The sequence below is a fragment of the Chrysemys picta genome, chromosome 11 (assembly GCF_011386835.1).
Source record: "Chrysemys picta bellii isolate R12L10 chromosome 11, ASM1138683v2, whole genome shotgun sequence".
Classification (NCBI taxonomy): Eukaryota; Metazoa; Chordata; order Testudines; family Emydidae; genus Chrysemys; species Chrysemys picta.
This window is the reverse complement of record NC_088801.1, coordinates 58,725,819-58,753,555: the sequence shown is the minus strand read 5'-3', so window position 1 is coordinate 58,753,555 and position 27,737 is coordinate 58,725,819. Positions and strand designations below refer to the sequence as shown.

The 27,737-nt window shown below is 41.2% G+C and overlaps 1 protein-coding gene across 1 annotated transcript; it reads left to right on the top strand.

Annotated features, from left to right (window-relative positions):
* The first annotated feature begins 424 nt into the window (after positions 1 to 424).
* Positions 425 to 27,353, top strand: LOC101932282 (transmembrane protein 237). Its single transcript, XM_042851736.2, has 12 exons — positions 425 to 500; positions 3,537 to 3,568; positions 5,646 to 5,702; positions 7,232 to 7,345; positions 8,462 to 8,582; positions 9,702 to 9,862; positions 14,415 to 14,538; positions 16,009 to 16,200; positions 21,756 to 21,829; positions 23,260 to 23,353; positions 24,705 to 24,826; positions 27,061 to 27,353. Exons 4-12 carry the CDS (start codon positions 7,336 to 7,338, stop codon positions 27,126 to 27,128), a joined length of 966 nt encoding a protein of 321 aa, XP_042707670.1. The 5' UTR covers positions 425 to 500; positions 3,537 to 3,568; positions 5,646 to 5,702; positions 7,232 to 7,335; the 3' UTR covers positions 27,129 to 27,353.
* The last annotated feature ends 384 nt before the right edge of the window (positions 27,354 to 27,737 follow it).

The window sequence follows — 27,737 nt, the reverse complement described above, 5'->3', positions numbered from 1 at the left end:
GCCTCCTCTCCCGCCCGGGGTCTTGGGGGGGGGGGCTTACAGGAAAACTGAGCCTGGCGCTGGGGCTCTCGCACAAACCCCGCCTAGCGGCGGGGCCCCGAGCTGGAGGGGGCTGCAGCTGCTACACCAGCCCGCCCCGCGAGCTCGCCAGGTCCCGCGCCTCCCTTGGGCAGGGGGCCGCAGCCCATGTACACACCACAGCCCCCGCCTTGGGCAGAGGGAATCAGCAGCCGCGGGCTCCGGCCGGGCTGGGGGGTGTCCCTGCTGCTGGGGGGGAGGGGGCAGGCCCCACCTCGCTGTGCAGCCTGGGCCCAGGCGGGGTTGGGGGGCGCGTTAACCTCCAGGCCCGCAGCCCGCTAGCTGAGCCCCTGGTGCCGCCCGGAAATCCCTGCCCGGCAGCCCCCGCCCCTTCCCCCGCGTCTCCAGCGTCTTGGCGACGGGCGCGGCGGGCTGTGCGGGCGGAGCGCGGCATGGAGACCCCGCAGCAGGGACCCCGCCAGGTGAGGGGCCTGCGCCGGCTCCCTCGTTGGGCTGCGGGCGGCGGTACGGGAGGGGCAGGTTCCCGCAGGGAGGGGAGGGGGCGTCTGTGGCCGGCTCTCTTGTGGGGGGAATGTGTTGGGGGTTGCAGGTGGGGAGAGGCTCCCTCATGGGGGCTGTGTGTAGGTGGGGGAGGGGTTGGGGAAAGGGTGGGAAGGTAAGGCCCCCACATGGGGGGAGTGTACGGGATGGGAGGGTGAACTCTCAGAGTTACTTTTGAGTTTTGTAGCCTTTTCCTCTCAGGTTGGAGGCAGGGGTTTTGACATCTCCCTGTAGGGTGACCAGATAGCAAGTGTAAAAAATCAGGACGGGGTGGGGGGTAATAGGCGCCTATATAAGAAAAAGCCCCCAAAATCAGGACTGTCCCTATAAAATCAGGACATCTGGTCACCCTATCTCCCTGTCCCAGTGTCCCCCCTTCAGCCCCAGTTCAGTGTGTAACACAGATGGCTATATGGAGGCTTTTAATCCTCCTGAGCTTTCTGAGGCCACAACCTGTCCTGCATTTTCAACCGTGCTAAGTAACGGTGTTGAATATGGATTCTGCTACCTCAATTGTGCAAATGGGACCCCGATCTTGATTAAAAGCTGCAGTTTAAGAACTGTTCATGGTACAGACCAATCTTGAAAAGTGTTTTTTTTAAAAAGCCCTTTCAGTAAAGTTCTGCACCCCATCCGAGCTGGCCAGCATGGCCGTGTTAGCGGACTGCAGCTTTAAAAGCAGTGCTTAAAATCAGTTTGCTGGAATAGCAGAGCAGGCAGTGTGTGTTTTACAGTTGCATCCTAGTTATAGCAATATTGGGAACCCTCGCGTAGACCAAGCTCCTGTGGTCACCAGCTTTTTTAACAGTGTTGTTAACCCTACTCAGATCTACATAACACTGTATTAAGAATGTTAGTGCTCATGGGAGCATTGTTGTTTACACTGGTGCTGTCGCTATTGGAGTTCACCAGGTTTTTTTTTTTTTTTTTTTTGCAACCCTTCCCCTCCCAATGTAGACCAAAAAGAGTGACATTTTCCAAGAGGACATATTAACCCCCCTTCATTGATCAAATAACTAGCAAAGTTTTGCACATGAAAATAGTCATGGTCTCATGTAACTGGCAGCCAGGAATTTCTGATCCCTGTTCTGTTGTGGGCTTGGGCAAGTCTCTCTTACTGTCTTGGTTTCCTTATCCTTATAATAAATATGTTTATACCATAGGTTTTTTGAAATCAATGTAATGTGTTTTGAAGATGTAAAGAGCTATAAAAATAATAATGGTCTAATCCTCAGGACTTGTAGTACCTATACTCCCTAGAACCACTGGTTTAAATCCTGACAGTGCTGACTTCTATGGCAAATAAATTCAGTTCAGTGCAATTTAGCCTGGGTCACTTTTGGATGTGATCTTAAAAACCAAGATCCTGTCTGCTCTGCATTCCTGGTTAGACAATAAAGATACTTTTCTGAGGTAGCAAGAGAATAGACTTGTTCCAGTGTTCTTTCCATCCTCCCTTGTAACAGGTAAGTAGCAGCTAGCTAGGTGATGTTGATTGATGGGGTCAGCCCCACCTGCATGAAAATATTATTTACTGTCAGTCTCTGCATGGCCAAAACTCAGGACAGAGACTTGAGGCCAATCCTGCAAACCATCACTCCCACAAGACGTCCCACTTGCTTCAATTAAACTAGTATGGATAAGGATTACTCTTGTGAGTAAAGGGCCATGGGATCTTGGATTTCTAATTGCAAGCAGCATTAAGACCTACTGCTGTTCCATTTGGAAAGTTGATGGCAAAACTCCCATAGACTTAAATAAGAGCGATATCAGGGACAGCAAGGTTCATGTCCAGCTAATCCTGTCTATCAGAAGTTTATTTTTAGTGCAGAATTAGCTGAGGTCAGAGTCGACACTGTCGGGTTTAGGAAGCTGTTCAGTGTCTCTCTCAAGGACTGACTTTGAATGATATGGGGAAGAAACAAGTGGTGAGTTCAGTTCTAGGGAGCCTTTAATTACATTATCTGTGTATTTTTTTAATTGAAATAAAGTCTTTGGAGCATGGGGATTTTTTCTTTTGTCCAGTTCACTTATTTAATACAAAATCTGAATCTAAGCTGCCTCATTTTTTCTAGGTGAGAAAAATGTATCAGGTGTGTGAGCTATGCTTCAGCTAGTTTGTTAACAAGAGGCTTTATTATTTTGTAGTTTTAATTTTGTTTTGACTTTATGGTCAAAATAATTTGAAAAGGTTGTGTTTTATTGCACATTTTATCATGTTGGACTGTTCTCTCTCTAAATTTATAATTTCACTAGTAAAGTACCCGCAACTCTTCATACTATAATCTGCAAATATGTTGATATTAAATGCCTAATTTTTGGCAGTGTTTTTGTAGATAATATTTTCAATAACTGACTGGAGTGATGAATTAACTTTCCTGTTTGTGTAGTTTATTATAAGAGAAGTAAAAATATTTAAAGAGAACAGCTACATATGCCTCTGAGGTGTCTATAGCAGTGGTTCTCAAACTTTTGTACTGGTGACCTCTTTCACATAGCAAGCCTCTGAGTGTGACCCACCTTATAAATTAAAAACACTTTTTAATATATTTAACACCATTATAAATGCTGGAGGCAAAGGGGGTTTGGGATGGAGGCTGACAGCTCGTGACCCCCCATGTAATAACCTCGTGACCCCCGGAGGCGTCCCTAGTTTGAGAACCCCTGATCTATAGCATCTCTCGAAAATTCAGCACATATCAGAATTTAGGCATTGACATCAAATGTGTATTAGATACTATTTTACATTTCTACATAGCACCTTCCATCCAAGGATCTCAATGCAATTGTGTACATTTGCTTATGTATGTGATGTTCAGAATCGCCTTTCAGAAGACTTAATATTTGTTGGATGTGTCGGTCATGCTTGGAATGAGCTGGTTTCTGTGAAATGGCTTAGCAAGGGCTTAGAAGGGAGATGGTTTCATAACATACTGATGGAAGATTTTTTATTTCAGTGCCCACCCCGTGCCCTTCCCCCAGTTCCAAGGTAAGATTAGCTGATTATATGAAATATGGTAATTTTTGTGAACGGGAATATTCTTGAAAAATGTGAAATTAAGAAAAATTAGCTCAACAAAAATCTCATAAAGCTCTCACTGACTTCAGTGAGATTTGCTAAGTGTCTTAAAGAGACAAATATGCTTTCAATTCTGTGCTAAACAAAGTTTAAAATAAAATTAAACTTACATTTGTGAAGCTAGGGTTAAGGCTGTGTCAGCAATTTCATTATAAACCTAGCTTTATTTTAGTTTTGTATTTCATCACAAAAATTTGCAATAGACTAACATTTTTATGTAAGTTTTAGCTTAGCAGCAAACAATTTTTTTTTTTACTAATTTTTAAAAAGTACCTTAAAAATGTAAGTATTTGGGTATGTGTAACTTCCTCCTTTGACTTTCCAGAGGTCTTGGGGTATCGGATGCTTGTTTTCCAATCATATAGTACAAAAGAAGTTTCATATTGTAAATAGATTGGGAAACAGTTTAATTCATAATATCTCATTGCTTCTGTCATTTGGAGGGGGAAAAATGCATCAAAGATTTTAAAAACTATTTCAGTCTCAGTAACTTTTCTATTTTCAACCCCTTGTTCTCCTTTCCTGGCCCTTGCCTCATTGTTTATTGCTGTTGAATGCTGTCTCTCGTCTATATTTTAAATTGCAAGCACTTTGGGGCAGAGACTTTTTTAAACCAGCCTGGTGCCTACCATACTTTTGAGTGTGGTATAAATAATAAAATCTATATATACCATATTGATGCAAAAGATGGAAAGGTTATGGTTCTGAGGGTTCAATGATCCATGAACCAAGATAGATTTTGATGATAGGAAAGGCAGTTGTTATGGTCTGTTAAGTCGAAAATCCTCTTCAGTGCCTTAAGACATATGTACATAGTAGCTCATAAACACCATTGAGGAGTCTGAATATTTTTTGTTAGCTGCTTGCTTCACTGTCATATAACTTCTCCCATTAGTTTTTGTCAGATAGTAAGACAGGTTCCAATTAAAGAACCAGGTAAAATGAAAGTTTTAATCTCATGAACAGCTAACAAATCAAGAAACTGTACATAGTCACAAGAAGCAAACAGATTATTGTTTTGTTTATTGCTAAGCAGCCTCAACCTTGTCATATTCAAATGTTTATAAAAAGAATTAGGGTTCAGGGGAGGTGGATGGCTCTTATGTGTAAGTTCTGTAACCCCATAAACCAATCGTTTTGTGAGCTCTAACACAGTTCTGTGTTGTAACTGATTCAAAACTAACATTCTTGTTCTTTTTACATTCCTTTCTGACTTTTTTTTTTTTTTTAATTTAACTTAAATGGCAAAATCTTGGATCTGAAGTGGAAGCCAAGGTGAGTTTGTTGAGTAGTAAGTGCTGTGCATGGATATACTTCTGTTTAACAGTTCCTGTTGACTTCAGTTGATCCTATTTTTAAAGTTTAGTGCCTGCACTTTAATGTTTTGCTTAAAAGCTGATTGCTAACTATTATAATTTATTTATTTAGTGCTTAATGTGTGTACATGGGTCAAGATTTTAGAAAGTGCCTTATGCTGTTGAGTGGTCAATTTGAGACACTTTAAAGGGGCCTTATTTTCAGAGGAGAGTTATTTAGCTTAGAAAAGAGAAGAGAGTCTTTAAAGTCACTCGTTGTGCAGGCCCCATCTCACGGTTGCCCTTCTCTGGACTTCATTCTCTGCTATATCTGTCTTGAGGTGAAGTGACCAGAATTGGTCACTATGCTCTACATGAGAAGTTTTTTCTATGTTGCATCATTATTATAATTTCCTTTTTTTTTAAAGCCCACCCTATGTGTGTTTTTTTAACATACGTTGCAGTCTGCGAGGTTTTTTATTTTCTATTACTTCCCCACTCCTTGCTTTACTCTTCCTTCTCTTTCCTCTGCTGATGGGAGTTGTCATGGCTTGTGTAAAAAGGGGGCTAGGAAACTCCAATCTTCTTCACTTCCAAAGGGATTCCCCTTTCTGGTTGAGGTAGAGTTGTTAGAAAGAGAGGATGGATTCCTCCATAGTGTGTAACTACTTCCTTTATTTTACATCCTACAGATGAAATTCCACTTAGTCGTCCAAAAAGAAAGAAGCCCAAAGGAAAAAATGCACTGGGTAAGAAGCTGCCAGGAGTGAAAGATATACTTGGATTGCTGGAGGAACTCTGTACTGTAGCTGATCTCCTGACAAATAGCAATTTGGATTTCATACCTACCATTCCTAACAGGGCAACTTTTAGTCTTTCTGGCTCATTCATCTTCATTGGTTATTGTCACAGTTCAAAGCAATTGCACTTGTATTTTCCCATCATGGTCCGGCAAGGGCACCCACTTTTAGGGTTCTGGCTCCCCAGCCATCACCTCTCTTGGGCTGAGACCTGTGTCTCTCTTCCTCCTGACTGGGGCTTTTCTGGGCTGCAAAGTTCTCTCCCTACACTACGAATTCCCCAGCAAATCAGATTGCCTAAGCAGGCCTGCTTTGCTTTCTCCTCAGAGGCTACAAACATATAAACAAGTACATATATTCTTATAGTGAAAGCATTACAGAGAAAATGTATTAAAAACAATAAAAGAACTTACACGCATGCTAATAAACTTACCAGAGATCACCCCAAACTCCAGCAAGGGCTCTGGGACATGAGCAGTTCTTCAAATCCAACCATGTTTTTTTTCTGTAGTTATAAGTTCTTAACAGCTGTTCCCTCAGAACAAGCACCCCATGCATCAGTTAGCCTTTCCTTTATATAGCCTGAGTCTTTGATCTTCAGAAACCATGAATAGGTAATCAGCGAGCCAGAGGTTCTCCTCTCAGGGCGTAGCTTCAAAAGGTTAGGTCCTGACGTGGGGATTTGCATTCCCCTTCCCCCATATATTTCCTAAAAGACCCCCACTTAACTTTGTTGGTCCTGAAAGTTTCTTCTTTTCTGTTACATTTTTGAAGATAGTCCTTGAAGTGCCTATCGTTTCCCAGGGTTTGCATTGTCCATGTCTCTCCCCTGGAAAAGTTACATACGATCCCACAATAATACATTAACTTGCATTTATACTACAATGGACTCCAAAGCTATTTAAATGTAATTCAATAAGATCTCCTAAAGATATTGTAGGAAATTGCCATAGCTGTCACAGTTTTTATACATTATGATTTTTTTATTCTGAAGCGGTATAAGTTAGAATTATAGTCTAAATACTAAAGTCATTGGGCTTTTCCCCCTCCATTCTGGTTACTGATAAAGCAGCAGGTGCTGATACAGCATTGAAAAATTGCTTGAATTTTTTTCTTGCTATTTTTTTCCCTTTCTGGTTACCTCAGTTGCTTGGGTCCTTGAGAATGGACAGTCATTCACAGCCATGAGATGCTTTTCAAATTGATCATTTTACTAAGTGCTCTAAATTCTGAATGGACTCAACACAAATTCAAGTAAATACTACTATGCCTGTTTCTGTAATAGATTTAAATATTGTCAGGTATTCTTTAACATCTCACAGAGGAGGTGGATTGTTCATAAAGTGTGTTCCACATGAATTCCACCTAGTAGCTAAACAGAGAAGGAAATACAAAGTGCAGATATGCCTTGGTTGCCTTCCCAGGAAGGCTCACGCTACCATTGAACTGAGTTTTTTTTCTTTTATTCTGCTTTTCAGAGGGTATTGTTCATGCAGCTGTCCGTCGGCCATCTGAGAGTAGCGAGCCTCTAACTCCTGAGGTTCAGGATGCTCCACCTCAGAGGAAACGCAAGAAGAAGAGAATGCCTCCTGGTATGTGGAGAGTGACAGAAAGGATGGAAGATGGAATTAGGCTTGGCAGCATAAAGTCTTGCTAGCCCACTTCTTAAGTTTCTATTTCTAAAACCATTAGAATAAGTCCATCTGCATTGATGACAGGCCAAAGTCATCTCTGGTGTAAATCCTTGGAGTGAGTGAAAATTCATATCAATGAAGCATTAGGTTGAGAAATCCAACACTCAAGCGTCATGCAATTCTAGATGTTCAGGTTTCTACTGGAGTGATAACTCTGCCGACTTGCACCTGTGTAGTATATTCTATTCCTGTTTATCTTGTTAAATATGAGCCATATTTTATTACTGCTGCTAGATTTTATAATCTATGCCATAAAATATATGCATATATAATGTGAATTGGGGCCAAATCAGTATTCTAGTAGAAACTTATATTTTGGAATTTCCTGAGTTTTGAATATTTAATGTTCCAGTGTTTCATTACTGCTAGTTTTTGAATTTGAATATTTGCTGATTTTAACAATGGAATAAATTAGAGAAATCTTGTAATATTTTTTAGGATATTGTATTATTCAAGTAGCTATTTTCAGTCCAAAAGCAAGTACGTTGAGGTGTCTGCATCTGCTAAAAGATTTCAAGACCAATGGTGGTCTGATTTTATGTGATCATAAAAAAATAATGTAAGAGCTTTGATTATTTCTTAGAGTGAAAAATAGAGAATTGCTTTCCAATGCTGATCCCACATTTAATATTTTTAATGAGACAAACAGCACACCAGTCCTTGCTGTGAAAGCTGCCTTTGAAACACTTGGAGGTGTTACTTTGAAAACATGTAACACTTTAGTTTACTGGCACCGTACTGCAGCACACAATCACAATTCCTAAATTGTTAAAAGTATATTAAAAGATAAATAGGTTAAAAATTGTCACAAGATTAATGGAAACATCAAATTTTGGAAGTGGAGAATTATAGATAATCCTGTGTTAACATTTTGTATTAACTGAAACTCCGAACATGGTGCTTTTTGTTCACAATGATTGCATTATAGTTATACAACTGTCTCAGTGCATACATTTCCTAATCTGTACTAGCTTGCAGATTAGATTATTTTTGTGGTTTGTTTTAAATCTTCAGAATCTGAGACCTCTTTCACCCAGCAGAATGTGCCCAACACATCCTTTTTTCAGACTGGAAATGGCATGGATCCCCAGCCCTCTGAAGAAACAGTGATTCGTAAACATCGAAAAAAAACAAAGTGAGAGCTTCTAAGGTGCTTTATAATTCTTGTCGAAGAATACCTATGATAATGTATTAATATATGTTAGTATTTAAGGCCCTGACCCTGCAATGAGATGATGTCTCTGGAACTACTCAGTGTGCAAAGATAAGCGTGTGTGTAAATCTTTGCAGGGTCAGGGATTAACTTTGTTTTTTTAATCCATGGTCACAGTGAATGCTAAGAATTTAGTATTAAGAAATATTGAGGTACATTTTGGCAATTTATTAATTTAATCTTTCTTCAAATCTACACTACAATTTGAACATGATAGTATAAATACAATACTTAAATCACATACGTTAAAAAATAAATCAGAATATGTAACATAGGCCATATCTATACTAGAGTCCTTTAATGGTATAGGAATACCACCATTACACTGGGAAAAGTGATCCTAGTGTGGATGCAGCAATACTGTGCTTTGCACTGGTATTGTGAAACAACCTCCCACAAATAAAACAAGCTATACAAGTAAAAGTGTGGCTAGGGACTTCAGCTAGCACAACTATGGCAGTCAGGGATCATACCTCTTCACACCCTTGACTGACATAGCTGTGCTGGTAGGAGTCTGTAGTGTAGATCTAACCTAATCATCTGATTTCTGCTTTTCTTGAACTTTCACTCTTATTTCTTAACTTTGTTAGAACATTACTTTTGCTCTTTATTTTGTCTCCACTTTCCTTCAGCTTCTGAATGTTGCTCCTTTAAAACACTTTTGCTTCTCTTCCTGCCTAAGTATTTCAATTTCTTTAGATTTTTTTCTTTAACTTATTTCTTCTGCATTCTTTCTATTACAATAATCTTTTCATGTCTTTCTTTTCCCACCTGAGTGGTTTGTCACAAAACAAAAGTAAAATATTAAAATAGTTATTGGGGGTTTGCTTGATGATGGTGATTTTATGCTTCCGTAAAGAAGAATTTTAGGCTCTAATCCTACAAGCAGTTGCACGCAGAAGAAACTTTTTATAGGTGAGTATTCAATACTATTCATACCAGTAAAATTAGGCATGTACTTATGTGTTTACAGTATTAGAGCATTAGTCTTTAAAGCTTTAGACATTGTTCTTTTTCTCTCCACATATCCTGTGATGATAGGAAGACTCGGCCAGCAGAAATGCAATGTTCCAATGAACTGGGAGTGGAGGAAGAGGACATTATTGAAGATGAACAAACAAAAAGTCCAGATCAGCAACCTGTGTTTGCTGTTCCCACTGGTGCTAGCCAGCCTGTGAGCAAGGTGTTTGTTGAAAAAAATCGTAAGTAATTTCTCATTCTTGTAACTTCAGATATGTTAATAATAATGAAAAAGTTAATGCTGTCCTGTTAAAAAAGAGAAGTTGTCCAGATGTGTTTTTCTGCAGAAATAGTTACAACATTAAAACCACCTGAGCATGTGGCCTTATGTATACACCTCTACCCCGATATAACGTGACCCAGTATAACACGAATTTGGATATAACACGGTAAAGCAGTGCTCCGGGGGGGTGGGACTGCGCACTCCGGCAGATCAAAGCAAGTTGGATATAACGCGGTAAGATTTTTTTGGCTCTCGAGGACAGCATTATATCGGGCTAAAGGTGTATTTTTAAAGTTATCAAATTTCTGCATATGTGTAATTTGACTTAAAATATATCATTGTGTACTCTGAAGTAGAGCATTCTGTCTGAAAATGTCACGCTCCCCTAAGTTAAATGAATGGAAAGCAAGAATTACTATTGCACTCATCTTGACATGAGTCCCACAAGCACTAGTTTTTTAATCACAGAGCAATCTGACCCTGCTCAGAGCAAGTCAAGATGACAGAGATTTATCTAGCTAGTATTTTCAGTGTTGCTACCCTGGTGAGAAATTTTAGGGAAAACATACTATAGGAAGGCCTGTATGTTCATATACTTTTTTTGAATACAAAGGAAGAGGGATGAAAGGGGTTTTTATGGGAGACAAAATGGGATGCTAAAGCATTTTTCTTTTAAGTGAAAACTGTAGTTGTTCTGAAGCTATTATTGAAACTAGTTGTGTTTTGGGGTCTTGGTAAGTATTATGGAACATAAGGACCAAAATGTTTTAAATGCTTCCTCCCTGTGCAGCACCCCGCATAACAAGGCCCTCATCCTGATTGAGATTTCTAAAGTCTGGTCTGCACTAGAAGGTTTTACTGGCAAAACTTTATTCAGCACGGCTCTGCATGCATCCACACTAAAAACTGAGTCCACCCAACAAAGCCCTGAACTTTTGCTGGAAAAATTAAACCAGTTCACCAAGTGACATAACACCTCTATCAGTATAGTTGTCAGGGCCGGCTCCAGGGTTTTTGCCGCCCCAAGCGGTGGAAAATAAAAAAAGGAAAAGCCATGATTGTGATCGGCGGCATTTTGGCGGCAGCTCCACCACACCGCTTTCTTCAGCGGCAATTCGGCGGCAGGTCCTTCCCTCTGAGAGGGACTGAGGAACCTGCCGCCGAAGAGCCCGACGTGCCGCCCCTTCCCCTTGGCTGCCCCAAGCACCTGCTTGCTGGGCTGGTGCCTGGAGCCAGCCCTGATAGTTGTGCAATCAAATTGCCTGTGAGAAGACAGAAATATCTGTACCAGCAAATGCAGCCCTCCAGCAACAAGCTCACAATGCAGCTGTCCCAGCAGCAGTGACCCCTCTGGTCAAATTTTTGAATTCTGCTGCACAGGGCTCATAGTGACTGGAAGCCTGCCTCCCATTTAAATTTGCCAGCATGTTTTGGAAATACCTCTTAACCTGCCTGCCACCTCCTCAAGCACTCTTGTACAAGCATGATTCCAACTAAACCTTGTGCTGCTACCTGTTCCAGGAAAGAGGTCCTGGATTTCCTCAGTCTGTGAAGCAGATGGAGTTGTACAGGCACAGCTGTGGATTCCCACAGGATTCAAGATGTGTATATACTGATATTGCAAAGGAGATGCAGAAGCAGGGGGACACAGCAAGGATGAGGGCCTATGCCAGGCAAAGGGGAAGGAGCTGCAGTAAGCTTACAGAAGAAAAAGGAAGGCAACAAAAAGTCTGGCACTTCCCCCAAGAGGTGCCACTAATATGTGGAGCCCGAGTAGATTTGATTTAAATCACTAGTCAGGAAGACTCGATTTAATCATGGATTTCTACATAAAAGTGTATTCTTCTTGGTTGTTATAACCTTAATACATATTCTTCACAACTCAGAGATAGATGTGTACCTTCTAAAAATGAAACCTACACTATACATTTTTAAAGTGATTTATTTTGAAAACTTTTCAGATTAGTTTTACAGCTATATCAGAAAATGGATTGGTTATTTCATTTACCAAAGGTAACTGAAGCAGATATTTATGAAGTCATTGAGAGGTGAACTATCTCCAATTCAACAGGTTAATCATTAATATTTGGAAGATTTTCTTGCCATGATGTATTAGGAGGAGAACATCACCATAGAATCATAGAATCATAGAATATCAGAGTTGGAAGGGACCTCAAGAGGTCATCTAGTCCAACCCACTGCTCAAAGCAGGACCAATTCCCAGCTAAATCATCCCAGCCAGGGCTTTGTCAAGCCGGGCCTTAAAAACCTCCAAGGAAGGAGACTCCACCACCTCCCTAGGTAATGCATTCCAGTGTTTCACCACCCTCCTAGTGAAATAGTTTTTCCTGATATCCAACCTGGACCTCCCCCACTGCAACTTGAGACCATTGCTCCTTGTTCTGTCATCTGCCACCACTGAGAACAGCCGAGCTCCATCCTCTTTGGAACCCCCCTTCAGGTAGTTGAAGGCTGCTATCAAATCCCCCCTCATTCTTCTCTTCTGGAGACTAAACAATCCCAGTTCCCTCAGCCTCTCCTCATAAGTCATGTGCTCCAGACCCCTAATCATTTTTGTTGCCCTCCGCTGGACTCTTTCCAATTTTTCCACATCCTTCTTGTAGTGTGGGGCCCAAAACTGGACACAATATTCCAGATGAGGCCTCACCAATGTCGAATAAAGGGGAACGATCACGTTCCTCGATCTGCTGGCAATGCCCCTACTTATACAGCCCAAAATGCCGTTAGCCTTCACCAGACAGACATTTAAATTGTTTTATTTAACTAAAACAACAACGTTATGTATTCTGGATTTTTTTTCTTCAACAGCAAGCATAATATTTTAACAAAACAAGCATGCACATTTTTGAATTTAAACATTTAAGTTCTTTAAAATCAGGTTTGTTTTTGTTAAAATTGGCCTCAAATTGGCAGCCGACTGTGCATGGGCAGGGAACAAAGGAATTCTGTTTTAAAATAACCAGTTTATTTCCAGGGTGTGAACTGGCAGATTGAGCTCTGGTCAAGTGAAAAATTCTCTAAGTAATACAAACAGAGAATCAGGATAAAGCGGTCAAAACCATTTCCAAATATATACTCAGTACTTTTGCTGGCAATGCTTGACAATAACCAAGTACAATTCAGTATGTTAAAAACAGAAAACATACTTGCACTGACTGTAAGCTACACAGAACCCAGTAAGTGAGCATTCATACTACTGTGTGTGATTTTGCAGAAAATCCATTGTAAACTGATTGGATGCAGGATTTCAACTCCAAATCCTACTACTTGCATCCAGTTCAGGAAAGAGATTAAAAACAATGTGTGGGTAGCTTTGGGAGGGGAAGGAGGGTTTTGATATGGACAGGTTCACTGGCTCTCCAGGAGTCCCAGGGGCCTTCTGCCCCTTGCAGAGAAGACCATTTATCTTTAGTTTTTTGCTCCCCTGTAATAAGTGAGTAGTTCTGGACATTTCTGTGTGAGAAACATTTCTCTCACCCTGGTAGGATACCTTTCCATGGTACTCTGCCAGGACGTCTTGGGGATTGTCACTGTTTATGTACTCAGCTGTAAGGTAGGAGCAGGGGACAGAATCAGGATATGTGTTCCATTTATCACCCCACCACAGTTAGGGAAGAATCCATCTATTATTTCCTACACATTGCTCAGAGTCACAATCCTGTGCAGCTGGACTATCCCCACTGTCGATTTTCCAACCCTGAACTGATTGTCTACTGACAGATAGCAATCCAGGAGTGCAAGCTTCCAGAAAGTTGCTATCTGTTTCTCTGCTATTAAAGCAGCTCTCATTCTGGAGTGTCTGTGCTACAGGACTGAGGTGAACTCAGAACACAACTCCAGGAATGTGACCCTTTGCATCCAAAAGTTCTATAGGTCATCCCAGTTTGCATCACAGTCTGGTCCCACCACTTGGTGCCAAGAACCACCGCTCCCCTGTGAACAGCTAGTCAATGAATATCTACAGCAGCTGGTTGCTTTCATTCACGGTCTGTATCATCCACTCCTCAGTATCCCCTTTATATGATGGGTTACCAAGATTCCACAAATATAAAAGAATCCGTAAAATAGACAAGAGAGATTCTTTGGTCTGTGCAGCATCTATGGTTTTGGATGTAAGAAATGAGGGATTTAAAAACAGCATGAAAGAGTGGATTATGGGTTTGATCCCAAACTCCCACAGTTCCCAGAGAGGAGTGATGATATCCCACAATATAATGCAAACATTTCCTGGTTGATAGTGTGCCTGATGGTGATATGGGAGACACTGGGATTCCTGCTTACAGTGCAGCATGTCCTTTGCTGATACAACTTGATCCTGAGGACACACTGCACTGGTACTCATGTAAATGCATTCTACTGAAATAGCTATGTTGGTAGCAGAATGTCAATAAAACTTTCTAGTGTAGACAAGGGGCAAAGTATTACTGCAATACAAATAATAGGAAGTAGTAATAATCTCCATGATTGAGTAAGGTTGTTTTTCTTTTCAGGGCGTTTCCAGGCAGCTGACCGCACAGAATTGGTTAAAACCACAGAAAACATTGATGTATTTATGGATGTAAAGGCTTTATGGACCACTAGGGATGTGGCACTCTCAGTGCACCGTGGTTTCAGGTATCTGATAGGTCAATATTTTGATGAAAGAAAAGGGACTTTTGTGTGAAATCCATTTCTTTTTCTCTCTGGCTAGGGAATGCTTTTGAAGTGAACACCTTCTATCTACCTTGTAAATGTCTCTTTTAATCTCTTTGGACACACTCAACAAACAATGGATGAGTGCAGAACTGAATAACTGCAAGCTTTTCTATTGATGGACTAGGCCTAAAGCTTCTCAGCACTCTAGCAAATTATAGTATAGTTTGTTTTGTTTTGACTGAGAGTGCCTGCTTTTGAGAGGCAGGGGGGAAAGTTGAAGTATAGCAGCCAGAATTTAAACTGTAGGAGAGACCATAAATGTGTCATGTCTAATTTTAGAAAAGAGCAGATTTTTAGTTTGAATTAAATTCAGAAGCTGCTTTTAGTGTACCATTTGTAGAAAAAAGGCAAATGGACTAGCCTGAAAAGAGGTTGTAACACCCTAAGGGAAATGTAATGATAAATAGCAGTGTAATGAGCTAGTATGAGGTGATTAGTGATTGTGTTAAGTCCAGTCTTATTTAACATCATCAGAAATTATCTTGAAGAAGTAATAAACTCTTTGAAATTCACAGATGAAACCAAAGTGGAAAGAGGTGCAAATGTTAGTGAGGACAGAAGTAGTACAAAGGGACCTACAGAGGAAAGAGATTAAAAATGAGATATACGTAACTACTGTAATGCATCTGGGAAGAAAATATTTGAAAAATATGTAGCTCCTGAGGGGAAAACTTGGAAATTAGTAATGCTGAAAAAGAGTTAGGAGCAAAATTTAAATCAAATTAGACATGAGTTTGCAATGTGATATAGTAGCAAACAGGCCAGTGTGATTTTTGGCTGTGCAGAGACATTATGATATGGAGCAGGAAAATAATAGCTCTTCTCTATCTGGCTCTGGTGTATTTGTACTGTGTGAACATTGTGTTCACTTCTGGGCAATACGTTAGCAAGGAGTTCAGAGAAAAACAGCAAAAATTATCATTGGGCTGGAGGGACTGACTTAGGGGGAAAAAAGATGCATATAGTTTGGATAAAACACTACTAAAATGGAATTGGGGGGCTATAGCAGGGAGGAGTGCTCATAGCCTCTATATTTGAAGAGTATGAACATCAAGTTTGGAGAGGAATTATTTAGAGCATTGCAAAGGAATACAACTCCTATAACTATAGGAGTAATGGGATAGAGAAAAGGCTGAACATCAGGACAAATTTCCTTAATAAGACCTCTTAGGCTGTGAAGCAGTCTCTCAAGGGAAGAGGTGGAAGCCCTATTGCTTGAGACTTTTTAAACTAGACTGGACAAATTGCTAGAAAATTATATGTAAGGAACAATCCTTCTGTCCTGGCAGAGATGGAATGGAGCTTTAGCTTCTATGACAATCTGGTCCATGAACTTTTGCTGAGATTACAGCTATTTACAAAAACTCTAACAATCTCTTATCCATTTAGGGTGATTGGACTCTTTTCTCATGGCTTCCTTGCTGGCTATGCTGTGTGGAACATTATTGTAATATACATTCTAGCAGGAAACCAGCTATCCACTCTCTCAAACCTGCTACAGCAGTATAAGGCCTTAGCATATCCTGCTCAGAGTTTCCTTTACTTGTTGTTGGCTATCAGCACAGTTTCAGCCTTTGACAGGTAAAATGTTCATTTGTATAACTTACATAATTTGTATGCCATACATCCCCCTCTAAAGTCATAGAGTCATAAAATTTCTTTCTGTGGCACTTTTCTCACCTGTGATAGGATGTACTACAGATTGCTTCATTTGCTGCAGTTAGTTCTACCTTGCTCTACCTTGACAAAAGAAGATTTCTCTTCTATGTATATATGCCATATATTTTTACATTAAGGGAATGTAGCGGATGCATACACATACGTTTTGCAAAAATAACAGAATGGTAAAGTACCAAAGGAGACAGTTATTTACTGTCTCCTTGTACAGTGTTAAATGAGCTTTTCTTCCCTGAAGTATCAGAGGGGTAGCCGTGTTAGTCTGGATCTGTAAAAAGCGACAAAGGGTCCTGTGGCACCTTATAGACTAACAGACGTATTGGAGCATAAGTTTTCGTGGGTAAATACCCACTTTGTCAGATGCATTTCTTCCCTGAGTGGATCTGTATGTCCCCACTTGTGGTACCTTGTGGTAGATCCTTCTTCTTGCTGTGTAAGCTAGAGCTCTTTTGTGCCTCCCACCTCTCCTGTCAGGGTCACTGGTGTTCTGAGGGCAAGGCTATATAGGAGAGGAGCATCTTCACCACCTCAGTTGCTTCCAACCATATGCCTGGTCAGATGTGAACTACTCCGGTCTCTTTGGAGTTTCTTGTTTCTTAGGAATAGTTAGTATTAGCTAATTATGTAGAGTTTGTGTTTTTCCTGATTCTGGGTTATGAAGGAAATGAAGAAACAGAGGAAGCCAGGTCCCAAGAAGTGCATTTCCTGCGTGGCTGTCTTCCCACTATCCGATGACCATGTCCGGTGCCTTAAGTCCCTGGAAGAAGGACTGTCTCTTACAGAGTGTTTGATTTGCCAAACCTTTATTCCCAGAGACCGTAAAGATAGGGAGACTTGCAAGAGCTCCTCTTTCTAAAGGAAGCTCTCAAGGCTAAAACCTCTGGACCCACTCAGGCTTTGCATCCTAGCTCTAAGAGACCAATCTCTGCCCCTGTGACCTGAATGGCTTCAAGAAGCTGCAACCTCTGTCAGGGCCTGATTTGGTTCCTGCAGATTACCGCCGTTAAGCCCCTGAGGCTACAGATGTCCAAAGCAAGTGCCATGTGGTTGGATCTGACTGCCCCTGTTCTGGAAGAGAGTTTGAGAGAGAGTTTGGCCACTGATTGTGTATCTCGTTCGTCCCAGCTACCTGGCCCTGATGGAACTCCTATGGAACAGAGTCGGTTCTGACTTCCACTTCTGGATCCAGGAAGATGGAACTGATTGATGTATCAGAATCTGGGCCATCAGCACTTTTAGTTCAGTCTGTCACAGCACTGAAGAAAAAGGGGCATAGAGACTAAATGGTCACTGTTAGCAGTGCCGGTTCCTGGGCATCAGAACTAGAACTATCAGATCCATCTGATTCTGACAGGGCGTCTACAGTTCCAAAGTGGAGATCTGTTCCAGACCTGCCTTCAGTAACAAGGAAGATGGATTTATTTATAATGTTGGATCTGAGGTTATCCACATTGTCAGATCCATTGTCAGTTCCTGGCTCTGTTCCAGCTATATCCTCAGTTCTGGAGAGCTTTGTCACCACGGCAGCCCAAGTTCATCTTCCAGCTCCAGTTCATGTCTTAGTTCTGAGTGTGAAACACAAGTCATCCAAAAAGAGGCATGTTATCCTGGTTCCAAGATCTTCTCCCTTGTCTCCTGTTAGGAAGAAGTGGTCAGAAAGTGCTGCTGGTCTTTTCCTGGAACACCTTATGCTTCTTCCTCCTGGGACCCCATACAGGGTCTTCACAAAGAGCTGGATCTCCATACTTCTCTCTGGATCTGCTGTTATCTCTGGTGCATTCTGTCTCCGATCCAGATCTGGATCCTTTCCAGGAGGAAGATAGAGGAAAAGTGCAGAGACTTGTGGCTCTCCTTGTACCACCCTCTGGATCACCTTCTGCAGGCAGAAAAACTAAGGACATGAGATCGACTGCCTACTCTTTGGGTATGATTTCCTGTGCTAGGAGTAGACCCTCTACTCCTTCTTTCCAGTACCAGAGACAGCTCTACCATGGTTTTACTTTTTGTCAGGTCAGAGACATGAAAAATATCAACAATCTGCAGCATTCCAGAGACAGCCTTTTTCAGCCCGAGGTCTAAATCTGAACAATCCACTTCCTCATCAGCGCCTTCATCATGAAACAACAAGCCTTAATTTTGACAAGATGATTAAAATCAAGAACCAGTCAGCCCCCTTCTTTGGAAAGAGGCTAGCCCTCTTTATTAACACATGAAGACAAATTATGTCGAACCAATGGGTTCTAGAGATTATAGAAAGGGGCTGTGTCATACAATTCAAAAGATTGATGATCATCCTTCCCCAATATTCCCTTACCCTTTACTCTTCAGGGACCCCTCTCACAAGGGTATTCTTCTTAGAAAAATTACTTTGGATGGGAGCAGTTGTGGAGGTCCCCAAATACTGGAGCGGGGGCAGAGTCATGGCTTTTATTCCCATTACTTTCTGGTGTGGAAGAAGGATAGGAGGGATTTCATCCGATACGAGACTGGAGCAACTTGAACAAGCACATTTGGAAGTTCCGGTTCCCTATGTTGACATCTCTTTGCTTTCAGTCACGAATTGGTTCACAACTCTTGATTTAAATGACTCATTTTTTCCCTATATTGATTTGTCACTCATTGTAAGTACCCCTGTTTCATGGTGGCCGGATGCCATTTTTAGTACAAAGTGTTTTCATTTGGCTTCTCCACAGTGCCCAGAATTTTTACAAAATGCCTCCCTGTGGTAGACGCTCATTTGAGGAATGAGGGTATTTTTGTTTACCCTCATTTGGATGATTGGCTACTGAAGCTGCTATACACAAGGACCTATTAAGCCATATTGTTTTTACAACTAATCTCTTTTCAGCTGTTGGACTTCTTCTCAACCACCCGAAATCAATTCTCTGACCTACTCAAAGGATTCCCTTTACAAGCTGTATACCAGACTCAGTGGAAGGGAGAGCTTTTCTACCAGATGAAAGATTTCAGAGGTGTGTTACTCAAAGAATAAAATTCTTTTTGGGTCTCATGGGCTTTATGGCAGCCACTACTTATGTTACTCGTTTTGTTATCAGAGAATGAGACCTATGCAGCATTGAATGTCTTGGGTCTACAGAGCAAGTTGGGACAGCCTCCATATGTTGATCATCATACCTCAGAACATCATAGCCTCCCTGAAATGGTGGTCAGTGAGAACAATTTGTTCAGAAGTATATAGTTCAGTCTCCTAGATCCATCTCTGATAGTCAAGTTGGATGCTTCAAGCAAGGGTTAAGGGGGTTCATCTTAATCAGCTGATAGTTCAAGGGCATTCGTCTTATTAGGAGACACCCTGCACATCAGTGTGTTGGAATTGAGAACTGTTTGTTTGGCCCTCAAGACTTCCTCCTTCACCTATAAGGGAGGGTGGTGCAGGTAGTGACGGACAGTATGTCGGCAATGTAGAACATCAGCAAGCATGGGTGTTCATTCTGCTCTTGTGTGCAGAGACTGTAAATCTATAATATTGGTGTCTCCTTCCTGATGTCTATCCTGTGGCCTTGCATCTGGCAAGGTAAAACAATGTAGTTGCAGATCGACTTAGCAGAGACAGTGCACGAATTGTCCTTGAAGTATCAGTTGGTTCAGACCATATTCTTCAGCTGGGATCACCCATATGTGGATCTGTTTGCAATGAGGTCCAACAAAAAGTGTTGCCTCTTCTATTCCAGAGCGGGCAGAAACAGTCTATCCCTGTCGGATGCTTTCCTTCTCCACTGGGGAAAGACTCTAATGTAATGCCTTTTCCCACTCTCCATTGATCCAGAAGGTAGGAAGAAAACTATATCAGAACGGGGCAAAGACGATTCTCTGTGTTGGCCATGTCAACTGTGATTTACCAATCTCCTGCAACTGTACAGCAGAGTCTTTATGTGTCTTCTTCAGTCTCCAGACCTGCTGTCTCAGCAGGAGGGAAAGATCTTTTGCCCAGACCTACAGTCTTTTCACCTGATGGTGTGGGTGATTGGACATTGACTCTGTCTGCTCCTGAGCAGTCATTTTCTTTGCCTGTGCAGGACATACTAGTTAACTCTAGAAAACAGTCCACTAGAAGCTGTTAGTTTAAATTGGACCAGATTTCAAGCATCGATGAAGGGAAAACCTGATTCCCCTGTATCTGCTTCCATTCCTTGTGTTCTGGAATAATTAATATACTTGAAGCCTGAAGTGTTATCTGACTCAGCCTTAAAAGTTTATTTGGCAGCCATCTCAGCATATCATGCTTTTAATTGATGAAAGATTGCTGTTTGTTCCGTGTTTAGTCTAAAGGTTTATCAGATGACTCACACACTCACTCTCTCTCTCTCTCTCTCTCTCTCTCTCTCTCTCTCTCAGAGATCCTGTCCCTTCCTGGGATCTTAATTTGGTATTGCCCATGCAGCATGGGTCATGCTGGTAAAATTGCCCTTTGAACCCTTTGCTGAGTGTTCTCTGTATCATTTGATCTATCAAGATGGCTTTCATTATCCCCATCAGAGTAAGTGAACTGAATACCATTTTGGCTGATCCAACTTTCACTTCTTTTCATAAACAGGGTAGTTCTCCAACCTGATCCCAGGCTTTTACTTAAGGTGATATCTGATTTTCACATCAAAAAGACAATGAATTTGCTGGTTTCCCCCGAGGCCTTGTTCTAATAAGGAGGATGCCAGAAGGACCCTTGCTTATTATATAGATAGAACTAAGAGGTTTTGTAAACTATCAAGATTGTTTGTGTCTTATGCTAAAAATTGAAAAGATTATATGGTTTCTTTCCGGACTGTATCTTGATGGATTAACGATTTATTGCTGAATGTTACACACTAGCAAAAGTTCCTGTACCTGCTTTGATTCTATCACTGTGGCTTCTTCCTTCGCTTGTCTTAGGCAGGTGCCAGTTGCTGAAATTTGCAGAGCTGCAACCTGGACTTTCAGTAAACATTATGCGTTGAACCTGGCTTCTAGGATAGGCACTGGATTTCGTAAAGCGGTGCTACAGTCTCTATTCATTTAGGACTCTGTTCTGGCTCTAGGTCAGTTTTCAGCACTGCCTATCGCTTTATCCCTTAAGAGAGAATATGCAGAACCATGCAAAGAAGAACTTAAGGTTACTTCCTTGTAATCAAGGTTCTTTGAGATCGCTCTACATATTCAAACTTCCCACCAGACTTTCTCTCTCTGTCAGAGTCCTTGTTTGTTTGGTTTCTCTGGCTTTGTGGTGGAAGGAACTGAAGTGATGAGGGCACCTTACCCCTATACAGCCTTGGCTTCAGAACGTTAGTGACTGAGGCGGGGGGTGGGGCATAAGACTGCTTCTTACACTGCTGGAAGAATGTTCTACCACAGGGCACCACAAGGTGGCACAGTACCCGTAAGTGTGCATACACAGAGCCATCTTGAAGAACTTTGATTATAAATAAGTAACCTTCATTTCTTTATATATATATATATCTGTTCAGGATTGACTTGGCTAAAGCATCAGTAGCAGTGCGAGGCTTCCTGACCCTGGATCCAGCAGCCATAGCCTCTTTCTGTGAGTGTTATAAACATACAGCTAAGGGTAGCATAAAATCCCTCCTTTATCTGTAAAGGGTTAAGAAGCTCAGATAACCTGGTTGGCCCTTGACCAAAAGGACCAATAAGGGGAGAAGATACTTCAGATCTGTGGGGGAAGGTTTTTGTTTTGTGTTCCTTTGTTCTCTCCGGGTCAGCGAGGAATCAGGGCAGAGAAAATACATCTCCCAAAGCCATACCTGAACTAAGCCTCTAAGATTACAAATTGTAAGTAATAGGAAGAAAATGTGTTAGATTTTCTTTTGTTTTAGCTGGTGAATTGTCCCTATGCTACGAGGGAGGTTTATTCCTGTTTTTTTTTTGGTACCTTTAAAGTTTTGCCTAGAGGGGGATCGTCTGTGTTTGGAATCTGATTACCTTGTAAAATTACCTTCCATCCTGATTTTACAGAGATGCTTCTTTTATAATAAAGTTCTGCTTTTAAGAACCTAATTGGTTTTTAGTGTCCTAAAAACCCAAGGGCTGGTCTGTGCTCACTTTGTTAACCTATTTGGTTGGTATATTATTCTCAAGCCTCCCCAGGAAAGGGGGTGAAGGGGCTTGGGGGGATTTTGAGGGAACAGGAATTCCAAGTGGTCCTTTTCCTTAAATCTTTGTCTAACTTACTTGGTGGTGGCAGCAGTACTCATCCAAGGACAAGGAAGGATTTGTGCCTTGGGGAAGTTTTTAACCTAAGCTGGTAGAAATAAGCTTAGGGGGTCTTTCATGCGGGTCCCCACATCTGTACCCCAGAGTTCAAAGTGGGGAGGGAACCCTGACAGTGAGTATACAGCAGACCATAACATTCAGCAGCAGAAAATTACAGCCTTTATGCATCTTGGCATACATTTTCAGTGCTGAGTTTAAACATGCAATCTCCACTACTGTTAATGGAAATTTCATCCCTAATTGTTCTCTGCGTTAAAAAAAAATTACAGTACTGTATTAAATATTAGCACTTCAGTCGGTTAGATAAAAATGGAGGGTCAAAGAGCTGAATGTTTTACTAACTAGTCTCATGTAAAAATTTGGAATAAGTGATGGGATTTTTAGTGCTTCTGAATCCTTTTTCTCTTCCTTACCCCTTGTAATGCTATTTTCTCCCATTTTGAATGCAGCACATGTACCAAGTAGAGCAAGAGTAATGACATATCCCTTTGACTTAGCCAGCAAGTTGTTAGTGACCTTGGTCAGGATGGTAGAATGCAGGGGACAGAAGTCAGATTTGAGGAGTTAAGGAGAGTGCTGGAGAAAAAGACTGGGCAGTGGAAGTGAGCAGCACATTCTATGACTTTGGAGACAGTGGGGTGGAGGGAGAGGGAGAGCAAGGTAAAAAATCATTATTTTGTGACTAGATAGTGTTTTATGTAAAATTAGTGAAAGCTGCAAATTTCTTTCCATTTCTCCCAGTATACTTTGTTGCTCTCATCTTGTCTCTGAGCCAGCAGATGACAAGTGACAGAATCAACCTCTATACACCACCTTCGGAGAATGGGAGCATCTGGTAGGAAATCTAGATTGCATTATTTTTTAACATTTTCTTGCCCCTTCTATGACACAGACCATGTAAGAATGTTTAATTAACAGTGGCTTAGTGATGTCATATAGTACATATCTAAAAGTGTTATAAAAGATTCCCAATACTAAACCTGTCCTAATATTTTTGCATTTGAGACCTTAAACTGAGCCCTTGATGACTTTGAGAATTGAGGGTGTTTAGCAACTCACATGATAGGGCTTGCTGTGTCTAATGGTTAAATGTATCCTTTATACACCTTGATTGGCTCAGTCCTGAGGCCTCTGTTTTGGAAGTGACCAAACTGAAATGGCACCTCACAGAGGTGGCACATTTTCTTTCCTTGTGCAGATCAATTTGTGGAGTGCCAGTGTCATTTTTGGAGGAGGTTATCTATTCTGTCCAACCAGGGTGACCAGATGTCCTGATTTTATAAGGACAGTTCCGATATCTGGGGCTTTTTTTTATATGGGCTCCTATTACCCCCCACCCCCTGTCCTGATTTTTCACACTTGCTATCTGGTCACCCTGTGTCCAACAAATTAGGAAAAAGTGCCATAAAAAGAGACTGATCAAGAGGATACTGCAGAATTATTGGCCTCTGTGTAGAAAGACCATTGCTTCTTGGAGGGTGGGCCAGTAATTGAGACAGAATCAAATTTGATGTTCCCAGTCTGCAGTCTTCATGGCTCTCAGAAACAGTCCTTCAACAAGGTGTCATACTCCTTTCCTAGGCAGGACAGCTGTCTGGAATACAGCCCTTAGGCAAGTTCAGACAAGTGTTCAACACAAAGTAAAAACAGAATTGGTAATTGATATAGACATATCCCACTCTGTCACAATCATCATTAAAACTTTGTCTGCAGATTTGCTACTTCACTACTCATTCCCCTTTCCAGATCCTTAATAAATATATTAAACAACACTGGATCTAGTATGGAACCTTGAGGCCCCCTGTTGTTAACCTTTTGCCAGGATGACAATTGACCATTTAATCCTACTCTTTGTTTTCTGTCTCCAGCTAGGGAAGGGAGTTGGTGTTGACATCTAACTTGAACACTCACTCCATGATAGGTAGTGGGGCTTCTCAGTTGGGTCATGGCCTTTGGCATTCACTCTCCTCTGCAGCTCTTCAGACCCCAGAACCTTTAGAACATATTGTGAGAAACATTTGTTGTTCAGTATTTGTTTTTGTTTTTGTTTGGTGTTTTTAATTTCTCCAGTTAAAGCATATAGCTGCCAGAGTGCTACATGGTAGAAGTTGTTAAAATAATAATATATACACACCAGGATAAGCCTCGCTATCTGCCCTCTAATAAGTATCTAATGCTTTTTTCAGGACCGCAGGTGCAGAGGAACAGATTCTTCATCCATGGATTGTGGTGAATCTGGTGGTAGCTCTTCTGGTTGGGCTATCCTGGCTCTTCTTATCTTACCGACCAGAGCTAGATCACAGTGAAGGTATGGGACATTAAGCCTAGAAGAAATTTGGAGACTGTGTTCCTTTGACTCCCCCAAATCTACTTTGTTCTGTGTTCAGAACTGGTCCTTAGAAGTGTATCACTGCTATAGTTAAGGATAAAACATTTCTATTTTAATCCTTTTTTCTCTTCCTCTCTCTCTCTTCCTCTGAATACTCATAACTTTCCAAAGAATTCATTTCTTGGAATGAAATTGTCCTTTGTTGGTCTCTTCTGATTTTTTTTAAGTTTGAGAAAATAATAATGTCATTTTTTAATGCTGTAGGATGGAATTTTTCCCCCTAGGTGTTTTAATCAAACAAGGAAACCTAACCAGTAATTTGTCCTGGCTAAAGCAAAATAAGATGAGTTTTGAAATATGGTACCATTTGGAGGGAAGCATGACTTTGATTTAACAAAGTTCAAACGTTTTGAAAATTATGTACTCTGCTTATATATTAGAAAACTATATTACGTTTTAAAGTGCACATTTCACGAATGACATTTGCTGTATGTATGTACAATACAGCTTGGGGAGCAAACTCTTTTCAACAGACAAGAAAAGCAGGAGTAGTCTTTACCTAGACTTTCCTACACCCTCAAACCCGCCCGCCCCATCCAGTGATACAGGCCCATTAATCTCCCTCACACAGCGTCATTTATTATGTGATGATTGAATTACTTATTCAGTTCAAATTTTGCAGGCTTTGAACGTACTGGGACCTCCAGAGCTCAGGGGCAGTGCGTAGTCCCCTTGTCTGTTTGGTGCGGTGCCTGGATGCTGCCCTGTTATCTTGGACCAGGGCTAGCACCCTTTGGTGCCAGGATCAGGAACCAAAAGGTGGCTTAATGCCACCTTTACCACTCCTCCCAGACTTGTACCGAGCACAGCTCAGACGGTCAAGTGAACCTACAGTGAATATGTAGATTGCATGGGTTTCAATCACATATCAACTGATGTCACACAAAAAATCCTCTTTGATAATATTTTGTAGGTTTATGGAGCTTTAGAATATTTCTTCAAGCTGCTTTACAACATTATTTGACAACTTTTTATATCTCAGTCCACTGCTGTCCCCTGCTCCCTTTCCTGGTGTCATTCATACGTGCTGGGGGGTGAGTTGAAATTCAAAAATCCAGCTGGATTTTAAAATCTTTGGATTACAAGCAATATACAATAGCATTATTGAAAAGCGCCTTAGAAGTGGGGAACCTGAGGCACAAAGAGGTGAAATTGACTGGCCCAAGGTGAGCCGATGGCATGATCTGGCCCAGAAATCCTCTGTGTTTCCAGGCTCTAACCACTGACTAGGACAGTGCCTTAAAAGTTTTGAGAGAGAAATTCTGAAAAGGTTCACCTAGGACTATCTCAAACAGACCAAAGGAAACTCAAAACTATTCAAAAACAGTTTAACAAGTTCCTACTTCATTCACCATCTGAAACAGCATATGCAGGGGCATCAGCAAATGCGGTGGATCCAGCTTTTCCTCAGCTAAATATGCTGCCAGTTAGATAAAAATGGATAATATTCTAAATGGAATTCTGCTTTCTGATTCTAATGTAATTTTTAAAACTTTCTAATGTTGACTTGGCTGGTTAGTTAATTTTGCAATTTCTATTTTTGATAATGTCACTAGTCCAAATGGAGGATGCTGCTGTGTGTGGTTTGCTGGCATTGAACATTCCTCATCATACTAAGGCTTTTAGTACAATGGCAGCTTGGTGGGGACAGGGATGTCTTTTGCCATTATCAAGGTGTTGGTCAGGGCCTTCCTTACCCATACGCAAAGTATGCAGCTGCGTAGGGCACCAGGAAATTTGGGGCACCAAATTACCTGGTGCCCTGCACAGCTGCGTGCTGCTCCAGCCCTGCTCCACCTCTTCCCCAGGGCCCCCACCCCTGCTCCGCCTCTTTCTTCCCTGCTCTGCCCCAGCCCCAGCCCCGTCCCCACTCCCCTGAGGACTGCAACAGGGCTGGGCCTGCACTCACTGGCGGCGGGAAGTGCAGCAACCCGGCCCCAGCCACACCACCGGCTTCCGGGGGTGTGTGTGCCTGCATTGGGCCCCAGAATAGCTAGGGATGGCCCTGGTGTTGGTGATATTATTTAGAAGACAACTCGAAGAGGAAGTTTGGAGAAAAGCAGGAGGAAATATTTAGCAATAATTTATATGGTTTTTCACTAAAGCATTTAAAAAATACTGTTTTTTTTGTTTTTGTTTTTTCTCTCTTCCAGAACTGATGTTTCATGCTGAAGTAGAAGAATTTCCTCAGCTGGATAAAGGCCTCAATGTCCAATCGTAGTGCAGAAAATGCATCTTCAAATACTGTAGCTGAGACTGAGGACTTAGCACTTATATGTATTGTACCTGTATATAATGCTTTTCTACAAAACAAAATTTGTATTTTTGTATTGTTTTATATATACTTGTTTCTGATGGATCTTTTATTTTAATTATGCTATTTTAAAAAATTCCAAAGATTTTTGAAAATAGGACTATAAAACATTTTATATTTTTTTCTGATAAAGTGAGTCTTTTCTGGTAGATAAACTCAAAACTAGTTTGGTAAACATCACTACCTAGATAGCACGGGAAGAAGACTGATGGTATACAAAAGATTAGATGGGCAAATGCTTTTGTGAGTAGCATTTTTTTTATCCTCAACCAGTTGCCTTTGGGTGTTGATCCTAATGTCAGCTCATCTGATTAGGACATATTACTTGGTTAAATATTTTTAAAGATCGAAACACAAATCATCTTATGGGGGAAAACATAGTAGAATAAAAGTTTATTTTAACAGAATATAAGGTTAGAGCTAACAGTCCTTTGGGGTGATCTGTTTTGTTGTCATAGAAAAATGTGTTGTTAGTGTAAGGAATTAGGTTGTCTAGGGCTATGTCTACAGTACAGA

Excerpts from the sequence above, each read along its gene's own strand:
- LOC101932282 (XM_042851736.2), top strand. Across the intron at positions 9,863-14,414 it reads GGTGTTTGTTGAAAAAAATC|GGCGTTTCCAGGCAGCTGAC; the intron begins GTAAGTAATTTC and ends TTTTCTTTTCAG. Across the intron at positions 16,201-21,755 it reads ACAGTTTCAGCCTTTGACAG|GATTGACTTGGCTAAAGCAT; the intron begins GTAAAATGTTCA and ends ATATCTGTTCAG.